Source organism: Struthio camelus, chromosome 2 (genome assembly GCF_040807025.1).
Source record: "Struthio camelus isolate bStrCam1 chromosome 2, bStrCam1.hap1, whole genome shotgun sequence".
NCBI lineage: Eukaryota > Metazoa > Chordata > Aves > Struthioniformes > Struthionidae > Struthio > Struthio camelus.
In genome coordinates, this window is record NC_090943.1 from 24,083,939 (window position 1) to 24,104,166 (window position 20,228).

Here is a 20,228-nt window from a genome sequence, read left to right on the forward strand (position 1 = left end):
GCTTTCATTGGTAAGGCTGGATTTAAATTTGATATGGTTAAATCACTAATGTTTTCTTCTGCAGCCAAGGCCTCAAGAGTCTTATTTACCAGAGGAAAGCTTGAACCTTCAGGATGCTCATTCCACTTCTGTTGTTTATTAGAAAGCTTAATTCAAACGAAAATATTGTTGACAGTATAGTGGCCCTTTAAGAAAGAACAAACTCTTGGTAACAGCCTGGATGTTGCAAAGATGGCATGCCAATTGAATTGCTTCCCTAAAAAAAAAAAAAGAAAAAAATCAGGAGGCCAAAAGGCCAAAGGTCTCTCAGTGCAAAATTACACCAGTGACAACTGTCAGTATCTGAGAAGACACATATTTCCTATACCCGTCACTTACCTTATTAAGCAATGTGCATGCAGGAGTTGGCAGCTTTAAATATACATCTCTACATTTCATTGGAAGCTTAGTCATTAGGCTGCGTGATTGGGAATACAGCTTATAAATTCAATTTGCAGCTCTCAGCATACTCAGAATTGTGTCTGATATTCTGTGACACATATTGATTTCCCTTTAAAAAAGAAGCAAAGCATGCTGTTGAGAAAGAGTAATGTAGCCCCAAAGTATTGCTTTTCTCCTTCATCATCATCATCTTTGTGTTGGATTTCCCTGGGAAGCCATGATTGATGGACAGGGAGTGGAGAAAGCACGCTTGGTTCATGAGAAGAGAGGTTTTCACTCTTCTGGCTCCATATTTTCAGAAGATGAAAAATGCTAAAAGCCATACAATAACCAAAGGCTGGATTTTTAAGCGTATCTGCGAGAAAAAAAGTGAAAAAATTGTGTTAGTCCTTCAGGGGCTCCTAACAGAAGGGGATATTACATTAAGATGGAGAAGTCATTCATTGCTGACATATGTCAGCCATCCATTAGGGTTGCTGGAGAGATATAGCATTGCAGGTCATTCAGGGAGCTGAGACAAAGGATTTCCTAACTCTGCTGCTGATTTCTTGGGCAGCCTTGGACAAATCATCGTGAATTCAGTTTCAGAAATGACTATTCATTTTCACTATCTTTTTGTCACATTAAGTCTGAAGTGCACAGGACCAGATCTTTTGAAGTCCTGAGCAGTTGTTAGGAGTTGTGGGTGTAGCGTGTCTTAGAGCTGTCTTTTTGTATCGCACTGTGGCTATTGAAAGACACAGACATTTCCTCTGTGAGAGGTGAACTAATTTCTGTTTCTTCAGCAAGGTGAAAAAACCCGTAAACTAATATCTAAGAATAAAGGCCAAAATTTTCCTAAAGTGCTTGCAGCTGAACAGTTTGATCAATGTCTGAGAACTAGAAAATGGCCTGATCTTTTTTTTTTTTTTTTAAAACACTGAACACTTGCAGCTGATTCAACTCCTATTTGAATACCTGCATTTGGGTTTAGGTGTCTGAGTCCCAGCAGTCTTTTTTTCATTTAATATCCATCTTACTGGTATCAGACTGGAACCCACGGAGGAAAATGTCCAGAATTCAAGAAACTGATGAAACAATAATAATGAAAGCTATAGATGTGATTAGCAAAGTCAGAAGGGGGAACAAAGTTTCTCACTTCCATTTTCACTCCCCTCATCACAAAAATTACCCCACTGTGTCAGGGGATCTTATTCTCTGAACTAAATCTACAAAAGAGAACAAAAAATTTCAGAATCAAATCCAAGTTATGCCTCATGCAGTATTAATGGTGTAAAAGGCAAATGTTCTTCCTACATGTTCCTTACAACTAGGGTCAGTTGATGTTGACCAAAGTGTTTCAGTACGAGCACAACAAATGGAACAACCTTGAATCCTTTCATTTCCCTAACTCTGATTTTACGTGAACAGTGCCAATTCACTTAAGCTTTATGGAAGGGAGTTTCTAGTGTGTGGATAAAACAAACCCTGAATAAATCTGAAAACCTTGCAAAAACCCTGAGGTTTGCACAGATTACTACTTCAGTGTTCAGCTGTAATTATTTATGAGACTAGAGATTCTTCTTCGGTTAATGAACACCATCTGCTAGCCAGACAGGCAGTAATACGGAAAGACGTCTATAAATCATCCCTTGTACAATCTTCAGTGACTACTAAGATTTTAACCAGAGGAAAGCAAAGCCACCAAATATATGTTTCCTGAGCTTTCTATTTGTTGTCGGATTTCTTAGCAACTAACACTACATTAGGTAGTTGTTTTAAGCACTGTTCAAGGGAACTCCAAGACCTTTACGCTACCAAAAGAGTATCTCATCCCGCCCCTTTTTTCTCAGCTTAGCTGTAAAGTGGAAGTTTCTAAAATGGCTCCACGGAAGTCTGCTCAAGCTGAGCATATGCCATAAGCAATTCAGCCACAGGAAATTTTCCACAGTGCAGCTGTCTGTGAAGCTGCCCCAATACAGCAAGATCACATACTTGTGTGCTGTGGAAAACTCCTCTGAAGGTGTTTGGCTAGGTACAGAGCTGCTTCAGATTGCCTGTTGTTTCAGTGGGACCTGATGTCATGCAACAATTTCTGTGATCTGCCTCCTCATTTTTAGTTGCCCCTAGAGACCAAATTTTTTTCCCCTTGTTGCAATAAACAGCAAAAAAAACCAAAAACAAACAGTAATTATTTGAATAGAGGCAAAATGTAATCTGATGTTTGCAGGCAAATGTAAACATTGTGAGAAGGTTTGGGTAAAGCCAGAGATGGAAGAAGTTTCATTAGCTGAGCTGATTACTTCATCATTTAAACTTTTCCTGTTTCAGTATCTTAATAAATTAGGCAAGCTACTATTGTATGGAAATTACATTGTAGGTCAAATAGAAATGTATTTCTTAGCTTGTTCAAAAAATAGGAAAAGAATAGGACCAGCATTTCTTCTGAAATTTTCCTCTTAAATACAATATCCATACATATAAACATACATACATACATACATGTGTGTATAAATATAAATATATACACATATTGGCCTTCTGGCCAATTCAAATGAATGTCATTTCTTTCTGATGATTTCAGCTATCTGCCAAGGCATGCATTTCAAATCCTAATTTAAGCATCTTAAGGCAGAGAATCTGTGTTCATATATAACACACAATATTAAAAACACTTATACTTTAGTTTCCCTTCATTGCTTATACTTGTGATCAAATCAAAGAAAGGGATAATGCTATGAGAATTTTGTGGCTAATGAACATGGGGAAGACACTGAATAAATCAGGAACTCAATTTTAAATTCACTTTTTAAAAATATTCAGGACAAATAGTTGACAAGTAGAAAGAACCCATAATGTTCTAGGAACTGAAAAATAGACTACAAAGTGGCTGAATCAAAATTTGCTTCTGAATTTGAAACAATACTCCAGGACAATTCTTTTGTCTTAGTACTATGGCTGGGCAAATGTTTCATAGAAAAAGTTTGTAAACATTTCCATAAAGTTTTGCTATCATTATTTGAGTTTTTCTCATTTTAATTTTCCGTAGATGTTGTAGCAAATGCATTTAAAGGCAGGAACATTTGTTAAAATATGTAAGTATTTCTGCAAATATTTTGTTTAAATTACATGGCATCTATATTTTCGAAAAAGCACACCAGAACTGATTCTTATTTCATCCATAGGAGAGCAGAAACACACTGCATGAGCTCTCTGCCAGAGAGTTCACATATTATGTTTCTGCTCCGAAATGGAGGTTTCTGCTGTTATGAGGAGGTCAGTCAAAACAGTACAGGTGTGAAGTTCACATATTTGCAAGATTAGCCTGTTCTTTTTTCCAGCTCTTTTTCAGAGAATACTTAGAAATAAGCAGAAGCAATTGCTGATTTGTTTGCAAACAATTAACAAAAGACTGACAACATGAATTCAGTACATTCATTGTAAGAAAAGAATCATGCATGAATGTTACCTCCATTTTACTGGAGCACTTGAAAAGAATTGCTTCTTTTAAAAATACCCTGTTTCTGGGAACATTTTGCAATTGGAAGGAAATAAATGGCACATTAACAGTAGTTTGATATTCATGTGCTTCACATACCTCATCCAGGGAATATCAATTGAGCTCAGAGAAAATATAAACCACTCTTGAGAGAGAGCATGAGTAGTCTGAATGCTACCTGCAAGGGCTGCATAGAGAGAAAAGTCTGTGCCTCAAAGAGCAGCACTCAAGCTTTCCACTCTGAGCCATTTTGGGTTTAAATAAAAAACATGTCTTTGTGGCTATCAGGAAGCTCTTAGTAGGAGAAGCTGAGTCATAACTGCCTGTTTAGTTTTAAAACGTTCCCAGCTTTCTTCAGGCTGAGATAAATAGCAGTTGGCTTTGTTCTCGGCTGCCGAAACTCCCCTGCCTCCCCATTCCCACCCCCTCGGGAGCTGGGCCGTGCAAGTCTGTTTGTTGAGAAATCTTTCCCCTCCTGAAACGTCCTCAGTGGCCATATCATTCCTGCTGCTGAGGAAAAAGAAATAGAGTAACTCACTGCAAACTCAGCTGTAGGCTTCTCCTTCCTCCTTTCTTTTTCCGATTAAAAAATTAAAAAAAACCAACAAGCTTGGTTTTTTTTAAGGAAAATTTGGCCATCTTGTGGTGGGATCACTGTAGGTGACACTGAAGCCTTCTATTTGTCTGTGTCTCTGCTGAAAGTTTCCTGGATAGCAAATGTTGCAGGCAGTTGACAAGTATCCACCGATTGGCAGCAGGCACTGGGGAAGCAAGTGAAGCACCTTTTTCCATTGTGCTTATCTCTCTGGAGGGATTAAAGGCAGGACTGGTTTCAAATACGCTTAAAGGCTGCTTTTACCCCTTAACTGAGACATCTGTAAGTTGATAATATGCCCTTGGGTCTGCCAGGCAAACGTTACGGTTATGGAGCAGCATGTGCTGCAAGGTAGATGCGATCCCTGGGGACAGGGGAGAATAGGACTGAGCCCGTGGCAGTTCACCTGTGAGGTCAAGCTCAGCTATGGAAAGGATTTCCGGAGTTACAGCTAACTGTTGTCTAATTGTGGAAATTCTCATGTTTCTACAGCAGTTTTCCCATGATTATGGGGTGACGGAGTCAGAGATGCATGCCACACAACTGGCATGGCTGGAGACATCTTCCTCATGTCTGCTTTTAGATGACTCGTTTCTACTTTACAACAGTTTCCTACTGCCTTGCTCCCTTTCAGACCTGCTGCTATTTCCTTTCACAGATTTGTATTTCATAGCCCTAGCGGGCAGCAGAGCCAACTGTGGGAGAGCCCAACTCAAGTTTTCAGTGAGGAGTGAAGGACCCCGCAGTAGAGATGACAGCAAATGCTGCTGGGGTTTAGCAGCTGCCTTTTAGCCACCATGCTTTTATCAGAGGGGGCTTCTCAGGAAAGGAATGGATCAGGAAGGATTATCAGGAAAGTATTTGCATTTAATTGAAGATCTTAATTTACAAATTGATGAAGAAAGGAATGCATTAAGGAGAGCATACCTGAGGATACCTGAGTCAGTTGCAAATTATGCATAGATTAGTACAGATTAGGAGGGTCTCACACATCTGTGTGGGTTAGTTGAGTAGGTCAGAAGATTAGGTTTTTTTAATATTACAGAATATTTCCTATAACTAACAGTTGTGGTAAAGATGCTGTCACTTTTCTGACATACTGCAATATTTGCTTCTGGAAATACACAGCTCGTGGATTGTTAGGTGGCTTAATTATTATTATAACTATTTTGAGGCTTTTTTGTGATGTGACAAAATCTTCCCTTTGGAGATGAATCCAAAGAGCTTGATTGGTAGAGTGTGGGCTTTCATTGTAAGGGCGACTTGAGTGACTCCACAAAAGCTATGTTAGCAAAAGATCAGCTAGAGCCTCAATGAAGCGCTTGAGGGCTCATAATGCTGAGAGACAAAATGCTGCTTTGTGTTTTCTTTTCAGACAAGAAATTATTGTCTTAGCCCCACTCCTCAGCCCCTTAGGCTATTAACTTCTGACACATTATGAGCTAGATTAAAAAAAAAAAAAAGAAACAATGGACCAAATGCAAGCCCTGATTTGATAGCACAAAACAGCTGAACACCTCAGACAGGGCAATACACACATAAAATCAGATCAAAGACACAATTCACTTGCTTTCTGCACGTGACAGGTAAATAGCCACCCCACTTGCTTCTCTAAAGATGTGGTTTCGCGATGAATGTAGCTGACCCGGGAAGGTAGCTTCCCAACACTGGGAAGGGCAGGAGCGGCACTCTCACTGGTGTGCGGCTCCTGTTGACACCAGCACCCAGGGACTGGACCAGGGAGAGATCTCACTGGGAATCCAACCAAAGAAAGCGAGGGCAGCAGTTGCCACTCATACCTGCATAAAGCAGTGGTAAAACTGTAGCCTCAGTCTGTCTTTTCTCTGCTTCTAGCTGCTGCTGTGTAGTGCTTATAATCAGGATGGTACCCTTTTGTTTTAGATGAGAGAACTGCAAAAAAGCTGATGAATTAAATGGTGCAGAGGTGAGGGATAGAACAGCTTCAGCCCCAGAGACCTGTACTCCCAAAAGCCACAGCTGAAACAGAGCTGTCGTGTAATAGTAAAAGCAACCACTTTGTTTTAGGCTACGGCACACAGTCACAGCCGTGACATCTGGGTTACTTTTTTGAGACGCTTCATTAGTTGCATGTGGGGAGTGGAAGTGAGCATCAGTCTTTTTATTTGAAATTTTCAAAATCTATGGAACTGATGATTTCTGTCTGGGCTGCTATATATATATATCCTTCTGGGTACTGGCTAATTATTTTCGTGTGTGAATTGTCCAGGTAAAGTGTGTTTAATGCAGAGGAGTGATGAATGCTACCCTTACAATTCATAGTCGATCTGATAAAGAAGGTGAAGAGGTCTTCTGCCTTGTACCCAAAGCTTTAGTGGCAGCCACCAGTGGTCTCAGAGGTGAAGGCTGCTGTGGCCATGTCTTCTGTCTTCCAAATGTCTTTCTCCCTCCTAAGAGCTTGAGACTGAGCATAGAAGGTGATCAGTGCTCCAGTGATTCCTCAGCCACAGTGGAAGATGTCTAAGGGGTTTGATCTCTGAGGTGTTCAGCTGTTTTGTGCTATCAAATCAGGGCTTGCATTTGGTCCATTGTTTCTTTTTTTTTTTAATCTAGCTCATAATGTGTCAGAAGTTAATCACCTAAGGGGCTGAGGAGTGGGGCTAAGACAATAATTTCTTGTCTGAAAAGAAAACACAAAGCTTTTCAAACATGGCATGTCTTACAATTGCACAGTTACAAATGAATAAAAAGAATAATATTAAACCCATGAAATATCAGAAAGCCAGTTCATCTCCACTGTGACTTGGCAACTTGTAGTCATGTTCAGAGGGCTGAGGGAAATTGTATTGTCTTTTTAATTTTATGTTTTCTAAAACAATGGGAAACGGCATTTTTGCAACAATAGAAAACCTGCCCCATCATAGTTTAGTTTTGTATTAGCTGAGGTCAGGAGCAGCTGAGGATGCATCTGATCCAGTTTTCTAGAACCAATCAAACCAAGTTAGGGGCCAATATAAAAATATCAACTATTCACTCTGTGCCTCAGTTTCTTCAGCTGTCAAAGCAGATTCTGAGGTTCAGCGAGAAGCTGATGAAACAGGGATGAAGTGCTTATTGCATGGGCAATGCCAGCAGCTCCAGCCTGCAGTTTCTGGGTCTCTCCTCCCTGCTAGACTTTGGTTCCCTCTGACAGAGAGGACCCTCAAACCCAGAGTACACATTTGTGCACGAAGCAGGTGCTGATGCCTTTCTGTCTCCCAGGGCTGTCGGGGAGGTTTTCCAGAGCCCCTTGCTGACAGGCTGCTTTGCTATGTTGTCAGGTTGTGGAGGAGAACTCTCTGGCCCTTCAGGATCGTTTCACAGCCCTGGCTACCCCGACAGGTACCCAAGCAATAGGGAATGCATCTGGTACATTCACACAGCACCCGGTAGCAGCATTCAACTCACCATCCAGGAATTTGACGTTGAGTATCACCCAAACTGCAACTACGATGTTTTGGAGGTAAGATTTAGCCTTTTGGAGGTAGATTTAGCCCTCAAAAATATACGAGTTATTTGCATTTCTCTCTGAAGCAGATTATCCCAAGAACTGCAGGAGCAGAACAAAGAGTCTTCTGCAGTTTCCCATTTCTGCTATGGCTGAAGTTACGTTCCACTGATGTTGTTGCAGAAACCACAGCACTCATTAATTTTTGTGTTTATGACTTTGGTATTTGTAAACCTTAATCAATAATGATGGTAGGCACTGCACACTTCGTAACATTAGACAAAGCCATTCTGAAGACCTCAAAGTCTTAAAATGTCCACCCTTTTGAAAGAACTGAGTGTGGGGTACTGTACCATGGAGATAAAATTTCCCAAAGCTAAAGGAAGATGATGGATTGCTGGGAGGATAACTAAAGTGGGACCTTGTGCAGGACCTTCCAAGGAAGTGGGGAGGTTTATAACCCTGGATCCTAAGAACTTTTGTTTTTGGAAAAAAAAATAAGAGGCAGTGCCCTAAGCAGATTAGGGTGGTTGGACAAGGAGAAAAGGGACCTCTCTAAAGGTTTATTGACCTTTAAGAGACCTGGAAGAATGCCTGGTCCTGTTATATAAGACATCTTGGTGCTCATGTTGGGAAGCAGCCAGGCAACCAATTCCCAGCTAACAGATTTGAATAGACTTTCAGTGCAGAAAAAAGCACGAGAAAGTAGTTTCAGAAAGAAATTATTTGGAAGGATAGATTTTCTAGATGGCTCTCACCAGAGAGATACACAATCACTAATGGAGCTAGAGTTGTTGGGTCTTTTGTTGTTTTTACCTGTGTGAATTTTTAATGTTCCCATAATGGACTGAAAATAAAAGATTCATTAGGAGAGATTGTACCACTGTGCTAGGGCCTTCTGTTCTCCCAAGAAATGGGAAGCATGGCTGGCATACAGCCGGACAGCTATCCATCCAGCACGTGCCCACACTCTTTGCTCCCTTTCTTGCCTTTGTAGCCTTAATTTCGCTAGCCTAAGGTCCTTAGTGCGCACTCAACAGCAATGTTCCTGATGGGAGACTGAACCCACCGCCCAAAGCAACTCTTAAGTATCCAGTGGCCGGACCAATGATTGTTAAGCGTTTGTACAAGTAGAAGAGATGCATGACTTAACTCCAGCCGTTCAGCTTTAAAACAGGTTTTCCTAGCTGAGCAATGAAACTGAAGTCTTGATCATGTGGATGGACACTAGTATCCTACTAGCTTTGAGGCTTCTGTGGGATCTGGATGTAAGGAATTTGCTCCATGAACTCTCCTTCAGTAGCAGTGGCAAGTGTGCCCATTTGTCACATTGCTGACACCTTTGCCTGTGGGTAGGTGACCTGCGTTGGCTGATCTGGATATTGATGAAGTCAGCTGTGTTGCAGCTTCATTGCTGTTTATGCCTAAAGGGCTGAATTGAAGCTTATCTGCCTTGTAAGCTTCAGTCATGCCTCCGTTGCCCAGAGGAATCAATTGAACAGCTACAAAGTCTAATTCAGTTGTGGTTGAATAGTGCAAGGATGATGCCTACACCTACAGCTGAACACCCAGAAGCTATCAGGATCTGGTGGGAATACCAGATGGCTGGCAACCATTTGCTTAACAACTTTTTGACTAGTGGGAGGTCAGCCTAAAAGCCTAATGAAGGGGTTGCTTGACACAAATTACTTAAACAAGTTGCTTAAGAAGATCCTACAGCTTGCTGCTCTGTGTGCCTGAGTAAGGTATTTGCCTTAGGTTTTCAGTTTTCTTTGTTTATCACTTCTAACTAGTTGCTGTGCTTTACTTCTTTTCATCTATGCTCGTTCATCAGCATAGATGCCCACCTTGCAGTTTGAACTTCCCTGCCTTCCTGCCCTCAGTGTGGCTATTGACCACTGCTCTTCCCCACCCTCAGGATCAGTATGCTTCTTGGTTACTCATCACTCGAACTTGGCTCACCCAGCTCCCAGCACCTGTCTCTGATCAGCTAATAGATAAACTAATATAAATCAAACTATTGGGGAAGATCAATTCATGTCTTAGTGCAAGATCAAAAGTTCTGTCTGGCAGTGTACAACTCTCCCTGCTAAACTGCAAGCATTTGGTGGAGCTTTTTGTAATTTGCCACATATGTATTTCCTTGTTTTTGTTAGAAATTACACATTCACAGCATCATTGATATAGTCTGCACAGAAAAAAAGTTGATTCAGATTTAGTGGAGGGAAAAAGGAATGTAGTTAACTATTTTCAGGAGCTGCTGTACCTTGCAGGCTTATTTGCTGTACTTGTCTACATAGATCCAACCTGAAAAACCACACGCACGCACACAAGTTTCATAAACTGCTAGAAAAAAAAGAGGTTCCTAGTGTGCTTTTGACATAATCGGTTTCAATGATCGCTGGGGTTCCCAAACTCCTTTCACCCTCGTGTTACCTCCCTGAGAGTAACCCTGTCTACCAATTCCTTCGGTTATTGAAGTCTGCTTTTTCTCATAGTTGTTCCCCTGATTTCACTTTTTCCTTATCTTAGAATAGTGAGTTCTACCACTTCCTGTTTTCTTTCAAGCCAAATAACTTTCCAGTTTTAATAGGAAGTCAAAATCAGAACTAAAGTAGCTTTGCACCCTGCTGTTCCTCCAGACTCCTATTCAGTTAACTCTCTCTACTGTCTGGAACAAGAAACCTTCTTCAGAACATAGCAATGAATTTTGGTGTCCTTTCCTATTGTTCTTCCAAAATATATTATCTTATAATAAAAATTTCTTAGTAATCACCAGGTTTGCTCGCCTGGTTGCTTTTACTTTTTGCTTTGAAGCATCCTCTCCCCTTCCACCTGGCAGAGAGTTCATTCATGAAGCGTATTCATTCTTATGAAATGCAGCAACCACCCCCCTTCCCTTTCCTTTGACAATGCCTCTCAAACAAACTGTCATTTTCATGTCAATGTCCCGGACCTGCCATATGTTTCACTAAGACTTTCCAATATTAGTTAAGTAAAAATTTTGCGCATGGAATCTTCGAATTCTCCCCATGGCTTCCGCATGCTCAGGTGTTCAATAGGTTCCCCTTTTAACCTCCCTCTTGTGTCTATTATGACGCTGTTGCAGTCTTTCTCTCTTCCCCATCGGATTCCACACCTTTCACAAACATCCAGAAGCAGTTTTTTAAAGTTTGTTTTTAAAGATGTTTTCTGTAAATGTTTATGGAAATAGAGGCCATCATTTTGGACGTAATGAAAGAGTTAAATATATTTAAAAAATAGCTTCTGTGAAAATACATAGAGAAAATGGCCGTGCCAGCTTTGTTAAATTATGATATATCTTCTTTAACAGTGACCAGATTTTAGTAAACTGTAGAAATGTGTTGCCACAGCAAGACATAGATGTGAGCTGAAAAGGAAAAAACCCTGGCAATCTATCACACTTCCAAGCCTTTATCAGATGCTGTTGTATTCTTGTTTAAATATAAAGAGACATCAAGCATTATCGTAATTCTTGTTTCTCTCTCAATGCCGGGCTCTCTCTTTGCTGGCAGTTATATCTGAACAGGGATCAGTTTTATTCCCAGAAATCTGTGTCATGAGGGTGGACCAACCACATGAAAACAACTTTCTATTGCTCATAACTCTGGAATGCTGACTGGTAACAATAAATGGAGTTAACGGAGCAGAAGCAAATGGTAAGAACAGATTAAAACCATGGGCTTTATGGCAGTGTCCTGCATCCCCGCTATTCCATCCAACATTATTTCATCTCTGGATCAGGTGGTCAGATCAGACTAAATGTTTTTATTTGTATTTTTATCTCTCTGCAGCTCGGACATCCTGTGACTCTTTGTGAACCACACCCTGGAATTCATTCTTTCCATCCCTTCTCTTTTCCTTCTCCTTTTTTCATGTGGTAACTATTGGTTTTCCTCTTTGGAGCCAAAAGTAACATTTTATTGTTTTTTGTCATGGAAACACTCTGGCCTGTTTTGTTCCAGCCCTTGTGAAAGCATCTGCTTAGTTGAACTAGCGTAAAGGAGAAAATAAAATGCACTCCTAACTGTGAAGGGCATGGCTTTGACTAGTGCTTTTGGTTTTGAAACTGTGCAGAATGCCATTGCTGAACAGCTAACAATGTAAAGGAAACCCACAAAACCCAGCTTCCTCCTCATCCTTAATTTTCTTTTGACAGTCCAGCTCTAACTGTAAGTGTTCAGCTTGAACCAAATTAATTCCTGAGGTAATAGTACAGAAATCAGCAGGGCTTATGTTAGAGCTGGACTGGCTCCCCTTGCCTGTGGTGTGCAGATGGCCCCAGGGAGCACCGGGGACAATGTGAGAGGCCGGTCCGTGATGCGTATTGCAGCTGAATATTCCCGCTGTTTCCTTTGCCACATAGCTTCATTGGGAAGGTTTAGATGATGAAGAGCATATGTTCTCACTGGGTCCCATGCTGTGGCTCTGACTCAGGGAGATATACCACAAACACATTTAAAAATTCATATTTTGAACAGACTTCTGACAAATGCAGCTGTTGTTGGGCCTTGCAAGCAGCCAGGCATTTACTGAAGATGCTGAGCTTCAAATGGACAAACATGCTTCTTCCTAGGACTGTGGCTGCTTCATTGTAGTCTGGATTGGAGCTGCAATTTCATCCCTTCTGACTTCTCCTGAGCGCCTTGAGATGATCAATTGGGCAGAGGCACTATTATGCATTCAAATCATGCAGCCTCCCTGCAGAAAGCATAATAGTGCTAGTCTCAGTCAAAATTAAAGAAAATAGTTAAGCATGCAAAATCAGCCACTGAAACAAAAGGGAATCCTCTGAACATCTTACAGAGCGTGATGTTTATAGAACAATTCATTTCTTGTTGCTTCTGGGAACAGGAGCTTCAGCTTCTGAGTGCCGCATTACTCTGGAATCACTGAATATTTTTCCAGTTTAAAAAAAAAAGTTCTTTTGCCTGTACCTCTAATAGCAGAGCTGTGTTAGGCACTTTGAATGTTAAGTGAGCACACAGTCAATCAGATTGCGTAGCAATGCACTACCCTTATAGCTGGAGGTGGTGGAACTAGTTCAGGTGTTTGTAAGACTTGCTCAGATATTTAGCTTGGACTGAACTCAAACTTCTTTTGAGGTTAGCGAGTGTCAGGCAGAGCTTATTAAAATATTGTGTTTGTCCTCATCTCACACAGATCAGAGGTAAAAGGGCCGTAGAGCAGTCTGGTTCTTATGGTGCTGCCACTTTCTGAGAAAGATTTATGGATTGCTTTTTCTGACCTTTTTGATGTTTACCAGACTACTAAAATATGGGAAGAAATCTGGAATGCTATTGGTGGAAAATCTTGATGGGAATTGTTGCCCCATCTTTCTAGTCCCTGGTTTTGTTGTTAGCATATGTCATCCTCTAGCTTAGCGTCAGGATGTATATGCAACGTATGCTGATATAGGTGAGATTAGCTGTTATTATTGTAGCAATACAATAATAGCTAGTTCAGTTGCTGAACACTCTTCATTCGGTGCATCTATCAACAGCATTCCCATTCGAGGTTACTGTCAAGCTGATTTTTGGAGCTGTTGGCTCACCAAGGAGATCCTGATGGGAGGCAGGAGACCGAGACATCAGGCAGCATTTCATTAACACACAAGAAGCCAAGCAAATTTGATCATTGAGGCACTGGGCACCAAAATCACATCTGGTTTTGAAAACTGTGCTAAGCATGTGTGTCTCCTTGGACTGTAAGAGGCCAGACTAATGAAGATAAGCCAGGTCCACCAGTTACAAATGGGTGCAAAATATTATCCCACATCCCTTTTGGAAAACAAAAAACAGAATTACAAAGCTTCAGCCAAACAATCTAATTCACCTGAATAGGTTTAACACTGCATTGTAAAGTACACAACACTGTCGATCATGCTTAAGAGATTGGTGCTTTTCTGGTTTGTAGCTATCTGATGAACACTCTTTTGAAAGGAAATACTAACTCGGAAAAGCTGAAACTTATTTTCTGTGGCAAATAGTATGAAATATACCTTCATTTCTGTAGGGTATTATTAGAATATCATTTACTTCCTAGGCCAAAATCCCATAGTTTGGATCCTGATTCTTCTATTGAAGTCAAAAGAATTGCAAGGTGTTTTATTTTATTAGAGAGAATGATAAAATCTGGCCCCAATTAAAAAAAAAAAATCAATCTTAACTGTGCTTTTAAACATAAAGGGCACAAAATATCATCACGAGTTCCAGCAAAGAGATACAGTTTGTTTGCACAAGCACACAAAAGATATACTTTTATATCCTCACAGAAACAAGGTGCTAACCCTGGAGGGATGGAGGAAGAAGAGCATGGCAGAGTCTCCAAAGCAGAAAATTCTCATTTAATGCAAGGCTGTTTTGAAATCATCTAGAATTGCATACTTGTTCCAGGTATCTCAGACACCAAGCAAACCTGCCGAGAAAATAACTTTACTGGCTACCTTACGTTTAAAAATGTGGAAACACTTTCAATACTTACCTGAGATTTTTTTTCTCCTGTCTAAACAGTTCTGATGTATTCTACTATGGCAAATGATCTCTTTGAAAACCTTTGACTGACAGTTTCTTCTCTTTCTAGGTCTATGGTGGACCTGATTTTCTCTCTCCTAGACTAGCCCAGCTGTGTGTTTCAAGATCAGCGCAGAACCCATTGCAGGTCTCCACTACAGGCAATTCAGTTGTTGTCCGTTTCAAAACAGATGCAGCAGTGACTGGGAAAGGTTTCAATGCCTCTTGGCAAGAAAAGACGGGTGGTGAGTGTGCCGATTAATGCCATGAGAAATTCAGCACGTCTGAGAAGAGCTGAGGATGGATCAGCCATGCAAACATGTAAAGTAGTCAAGCAGTGTAGGACTGAAAGCTAAGGAGAATTGGGAGGTTACTGGATTTGGTTCTACTAAGACAAATGCTGAAAAACACACAGAGGAAAACTGAGAAAGAAACATCTAACTGGCTTATATTTAAGCCTATTTATACGTATTGCTACAGTCTGCTTTGCTGGGATTTCTTCTATATGTAATGAATCAAGACATTCCTGTAATCAGAAAAGAACTTTTTATGCCAGTGTTTTCCCCGCCACACACACACGCGCGCACACACACACACACACACACACACACACACACACACAGAGCCTTTCATTAACTGAATGATGCTCCTAGTTTTAAATTATGAAGTGAAAAACATCTGAGAACCTGGCTTAGCTTGGAGAACTCAGTGAACTCCAAAAATATTTGGAGTGATTAGTAAATCCTTGAACTCCACAAGGTTCATCCATCCCCCACGTGATTATTTTTTCAAAGACTTACTGGTAATCAGTGAAAGAAGAGAAATGTTTAAAGGACCTTAACCACATGTTTTTACATGGGAGTGCTTATGGAAAGGCTAATTGACAGTACCTAATTGCAATGAAAAGTGAGAAGAGGCAGATTTTAATTCTTGCAGTTTCACTTAATGATTAAATACACTGATTCATTGGTCTGTCAGGGTTCAAACTTCTCCATTCTCACAAGTTTTATGAGAAAGGTACAAGATTTATTTGAATAAAAAGACAGTTTACAATAGTCCTTTGAATTAATCCCCTTTCGAGATTTGGTGGCTTGTTTTTTCCAAACTACTTAGCTTTCTCATCCCTTTATAGCATCTTACTCCCCCTCTCGCCTCTAAAACACCCTCTCACTGGAGCCCAATAGCAGTGTAGTTTTTATCCTTCCAGCAGACTATCTCTATCTCCGGCAGTCCCTGTATCTTTCTCTCGCCCCACTTCATCTCTTTGCATCACATAAAAGTCCATTTGTTTGTGTTAGTCCCACTGAAAGCCCTGGCACTACCTGCACAGGATCCATCCTTCTGGGATACTCGGATGTTTGTGAGGACTGGAGCTGTTCTGGTCAGAAATAGCTGGGGTTGAACTGGAGTCCTGAGGAAGCCCTCAACTATGTGGGTTGAGAAGTAAAAGCCTGAGGCTTGTAATCGCTGTACTGCTCAAGAAAATGGAGCTCTCAGCTGTCTTCATATTTTCCAGAATCTTTTTTTCACCCCTGTGCTCAACTGGGCCTAATCATTGCTTTCTCAGTATGCTAGGTTAGCCAGTCACCTAGGTGTAAAAGGTCTGTGGCATTCATATGAATTATATTTTTAATTGTTTTTATAATATGTAGGATAGAGAAATACCAGCCCTAATGCTTCAGCCTGTAGGTCATTTGCTACCAGCCTGGGGCTAGAAAGAAACTCACAAGTATTGTTGTTGCATATTCACCAATTATGATAATGTTGTACTTTCCTGGTAGTCATTTGACATTGATTTTGGTTGTGGACAGGACACTTGAACAGGTGGAGCACTCGTTTTACACAGGTCTAATGTAGACAGTACAAGGACGGAGGTGATGTTCCTTTAGTTTAAAAATAGAGGTAGAATATTGCTAAGAATAAATGAGCTATTATGGTTAAAACTGATCATATCCTTTTCAGGCTGTGGTGGTATTTTCCAAGCTACCAGTGGTGAAATCCATTCTCCAAACTATCCTGAGCCATATAATAACAACACAGACTGTTCTTGGGTTATCCAAGTTGACTACAGCCACAGAGTCCTACTGAACTTCACGGATTTTGACATTGAAGAGCACAACTCATGTAACTATGACAGCGTTGCAGTAAGTAACAATAGAAATTTCAAAAGTTTCCTTAATGAGTCTGGTGAAATGCTTGCAAAAGAGGAAGTTCACTGTGCAACCTAGGCTGCAGTTGGTGTCAGGCTGTCTGTTGCATAGTCATGTTCTGTATGTATTCACTAACAAGCTAAGGCTTAAATTTAAAGCTAAATAATTATGATCTAGCTCCCTTTGCTCTACCACTGGAGCAGGCTTCACAAATGCATTTATGCATTCTGCCGTGTTCCCACTTATATGTGGGAGGAACTTTTGTGAGAGGGGCACATGCAGCATCCTGTCAATATGTTTTTCTTTTTGGTGATACGAGTTCTTGGTAGTACTAAAGGAACAGCCCTGTATATAGATGGCTGTTATTGTGCCACCCTTTTCTATCTGAACTATGGTGCAGGTTTCCACAGCTTGTTCCAACCCATTCACGGACTGCTCACATGTATAACAGGTTACCCACACTCGGTTACAAAATTCAGGAGAGAGGGAGGTCCATGCCCAGAAGGAATTTGGGTTTACTGGCTTTCCTTATGTGTACACTGTGTACACAGGTGCTCCTGAGTACGCGGGTGCTGTTTAATAGCTTCAGTAGAGACTCTGCCCTCTTAAAAGCTTCACGCTGCTATCAGTTTGTAAGCTTTTGTTGACCTCGGGGAAATTCAGATTGCTGCTTAATCGGTGTACGACAACGAAGAGCTCTCCACGTCCCACACTTGGCCCTGTAGGAGCAGGAACATGAAATCCTGACCTTTGATGTCAGTCGCACTTCACTCAGTACAAAGGCATGTGTGATCGGTAGGAGTCGGATAAAGCACCATGGCTCTAGACCAAAATCCAGCCCGCCTCTCCTTAATAAACCATCATTCACAGAGAACCCAAGTTGGCAGGAACAGAGACTCTTTTGAAAACAGCATCACTTTTAACAGCATTGCCTCGTAAAGCTTTTTTGTACTGAACCAGTAAAAAGGAAACATGCCCTCATTTTACTGAGCAGAACTGAAGATTTCATTTGGCCACAAAGCGTTCTTGTCCAGTGGATGTTCATTTTTTCTAGTTCTGAAGCACAGGGAAATATGGTTATGTCTCTTTGTTTCAATTGTTTAAATCTACTTAGGGGGAATATTGAAATGGAAAATCTATTGGAAAATAAGAGAGTCTTCTGCGATATTACAGAGAAGTAGAAAATCCGATTGCTTGGCAGAAGCATGCACCATCTGAAACAGCAACACTGGGCAAAAAAGTCCCCAAATTCAGGGCTAAATTCTGAAAAGACCTGAAATCCAAGCTTCGATTTTAAACCTGATGCGAGTGGAACCTATCTAAATGCTTTGTGCAGTACTCAGCTCCGTAAGCTCCCTGCAGTTGTAGGCACAACTCCCATTATTTTTATAGGCCAGATACAGGCATTAAGGGGGATCAGTCCTTCAGCTGGCAGAGGAGATGGCTGTTGCAGAGCTCTTTGCATGAGGTGGAGTGAGCAGACCATCGCGGCATGGTGACACCTCTTTTCCTCTATTCCCATACCAGTATTTTACCATATAGTAAAATACCAGTTTGCTTTTGCTTTTTTGCTTTTGGGGTTGTGATGGAGGAGGAGGTTGCCTGTCAGCCCCAGTTGTGCAAACATGACTGAAGCAGCAATGTGAGATGGGAGGGAGATTTAAGTTTAACGCGGGCATCAGTCATTGCCTGCCAAGCTCAGGGTGCTTTGAAAATGGATGAGGGAGAACGCTGCTTTGAAGCCAAAAGATAATGAAGGTCTCTGAGTGGTATATGAGGTAGGGCATATGAGCTCTTTAGTGCTAATGTGGGGGGATCAACAGAGCAAAAAAGGAGCAGATGGTGTTTCTTTCTCTTCCTGGTATGTCAATAAGCTGAAAATCACTTGGTTCCAACACCTAGATGTGATTTGTGTTCAGCTTGTTCCATGGCTTGCTATATGCCTTGCACAGCAATATGAGAACAGAGTGAGGGGACAGAAAGTGCCTGAGGATACATAAGGACATGTAAGACTGGGAATGGCTTAGGAATTGCAATCCGGAGGAGCATAAATGGAAAATATAGGTAGCTAAGGAAGCTGGTGGGTTATTATTTTCTCTCTAATATAGGAACAACTACTACGTATGAGTAATGCAATGGTTCCACCCTTTTTTGTTTCTGTCTTTTTTACTATCTTTATGGTTTTTATTTGCTTAGTGAGTTCTCTTGGGGCTCCCCTCCACCCTTGAGTGTACCAAAGGCCTTTTCCTTCATCCTTCCCCTTCTAGACAAACTCATTTTTCCCTGTGATATGATTGGACATGGCACATCTAGCTGTATTATCATCACTTGCCAATTCTTTGTTGAGCTTCTTCCTCCGGTTTCTGTTTTTTTGTTGTTGTAGTTTTTATTTAATATTTCTACTGCAAATTCTTTTCCATTGGGAACGTATGAAAATGTACTTTTTCCTGCAATGTCTTCCATTCCACCCTTGTGGACAAAATGGAGGGAGGGAAAATACTCAGGTCTGGTACTTCTTGGCTATACTGCTCCTCCGAAAAGCCCAGTGCCTTTTTCAGTTCTGCTCAATGATTTCCTATGTGAACCCGAGCACAGATCTAGGTTCAGCCAAATTAATTTTAAGCACGTAAGTGTAACCCACAGTGTAACTGCTCTGAGCTCCCTATAGAGTCAATGGACATAGCGCAGGCAAGAGAGGCCCCCAAAGAGCAGTCCAGGCCACCAAAAAGCACATTCCCCACTAATGATGAATGTCCCAGTTAAGTGCCTAAATTTAGGTGGTGCCTTAGTTCTTCATCTGCTGAATAAGGATTTACAGCCTTTACTTTCTGTGGTCTACAAAAAGCATAAGATCTTGAGAAGAATTTTTGGTGTCGTTGTCACCTTACAGAAACAATAAATACTTAATTTCTTTTTTGGTACCAGTCTATTTCTATCTGGAGAGTGTGTCTTACAGCAAACAGAGGAAAAGAAATAGGAGATGCACTGATTCCTGTAGTTTCTGCCCATGTGTTTAACCAGTGAAGTATATCTGAAGTTACATTAGGAGTGAAGGTCAGCAAGAGTTTCAAGTATTTGGAGAGCCTATGAAGACATGACTCAGAGAGCAGCGTTTGCAGAACAAGGCACTGAAAAGGGGAGGGAGAAATAGTTCATTCTCTTCAGTGGCTTTGATTAAATAGATGTTATTTTTCTTTCCTGTTGCAATATATCAAGCAGCACACAGGAATGCTAAAAATGTAAACCTCTGGGACCTAGCGTGGAGATATGACTTACTTTATGCCAGGTGCTGGCAGAGAGAATCTTCCCAGAGAGGGCAGCTAGGATGTGGGATTTTTATAGCTCAGAAAGCAAAAATTGTCTTCTTTTTGTCATGTGCTTTTGCAAATCGCGATACTCCTCTCATTTCAACAAGAAGGAGATGAATCACTCAGTTGTGTTCATTGTGTAAAGAGAAGAGAAGAGAAGAGCAAATTGCTGTTGCTTGCAACACAAAAGAAAATCTGACTTTAAAAAAAATTCTTAGGAGCAGATGCATCATCTTTCTTTACTCGTGCAGCCACAG

At 41.0% G+C, this 20,228-nt stretch overlaps 1 protein-coding gene and 1 long non-coding RNA gene across 3 annotated transcripts in view; one reads left to right on the forward strand and one right to left on the reverse strand.

Annotated features, from left to right (window-relative positions):
- The window catches only part of CUBN (cubilin), a 145,236-nt gene that overhangs the window by 57,564 nt on the left and 67,444 nt on the right, over positions 1-20,228 (forward strand). For both annotated transcript variants that reach the window (XM_009673702.2, XM_068934653.1), the window contains 3 exons: positions 7,814-7,995; positions 14,584-14,758; positions 16,476-16,657. In XM_009673702.2, coding sequence (XP_009671997.2) covers positions 7,814-7,995; positions 14,584-14,758; positions 16,476-16,657 — 539 coding nt within the window. The remainder of the gene's footprint in view (positions 1-7,813; positions 7,996-14,583; positions 14,759-16,475; positions 16,658-20,228) is intronic.
- LOC104143285 (uncharacterized) lies at positions 108-4,681 on the reverse strand. Its single transcript, XR_693885.2, has 3 exons — positions 4,458-4,681; positions 379-796; positions 108-256 (listed from the first exon to the last, which is right to left on the reverse strand). It is a non-coding gene; the product is annotated as an uncharacterized lncRNA (long non-coding RNA).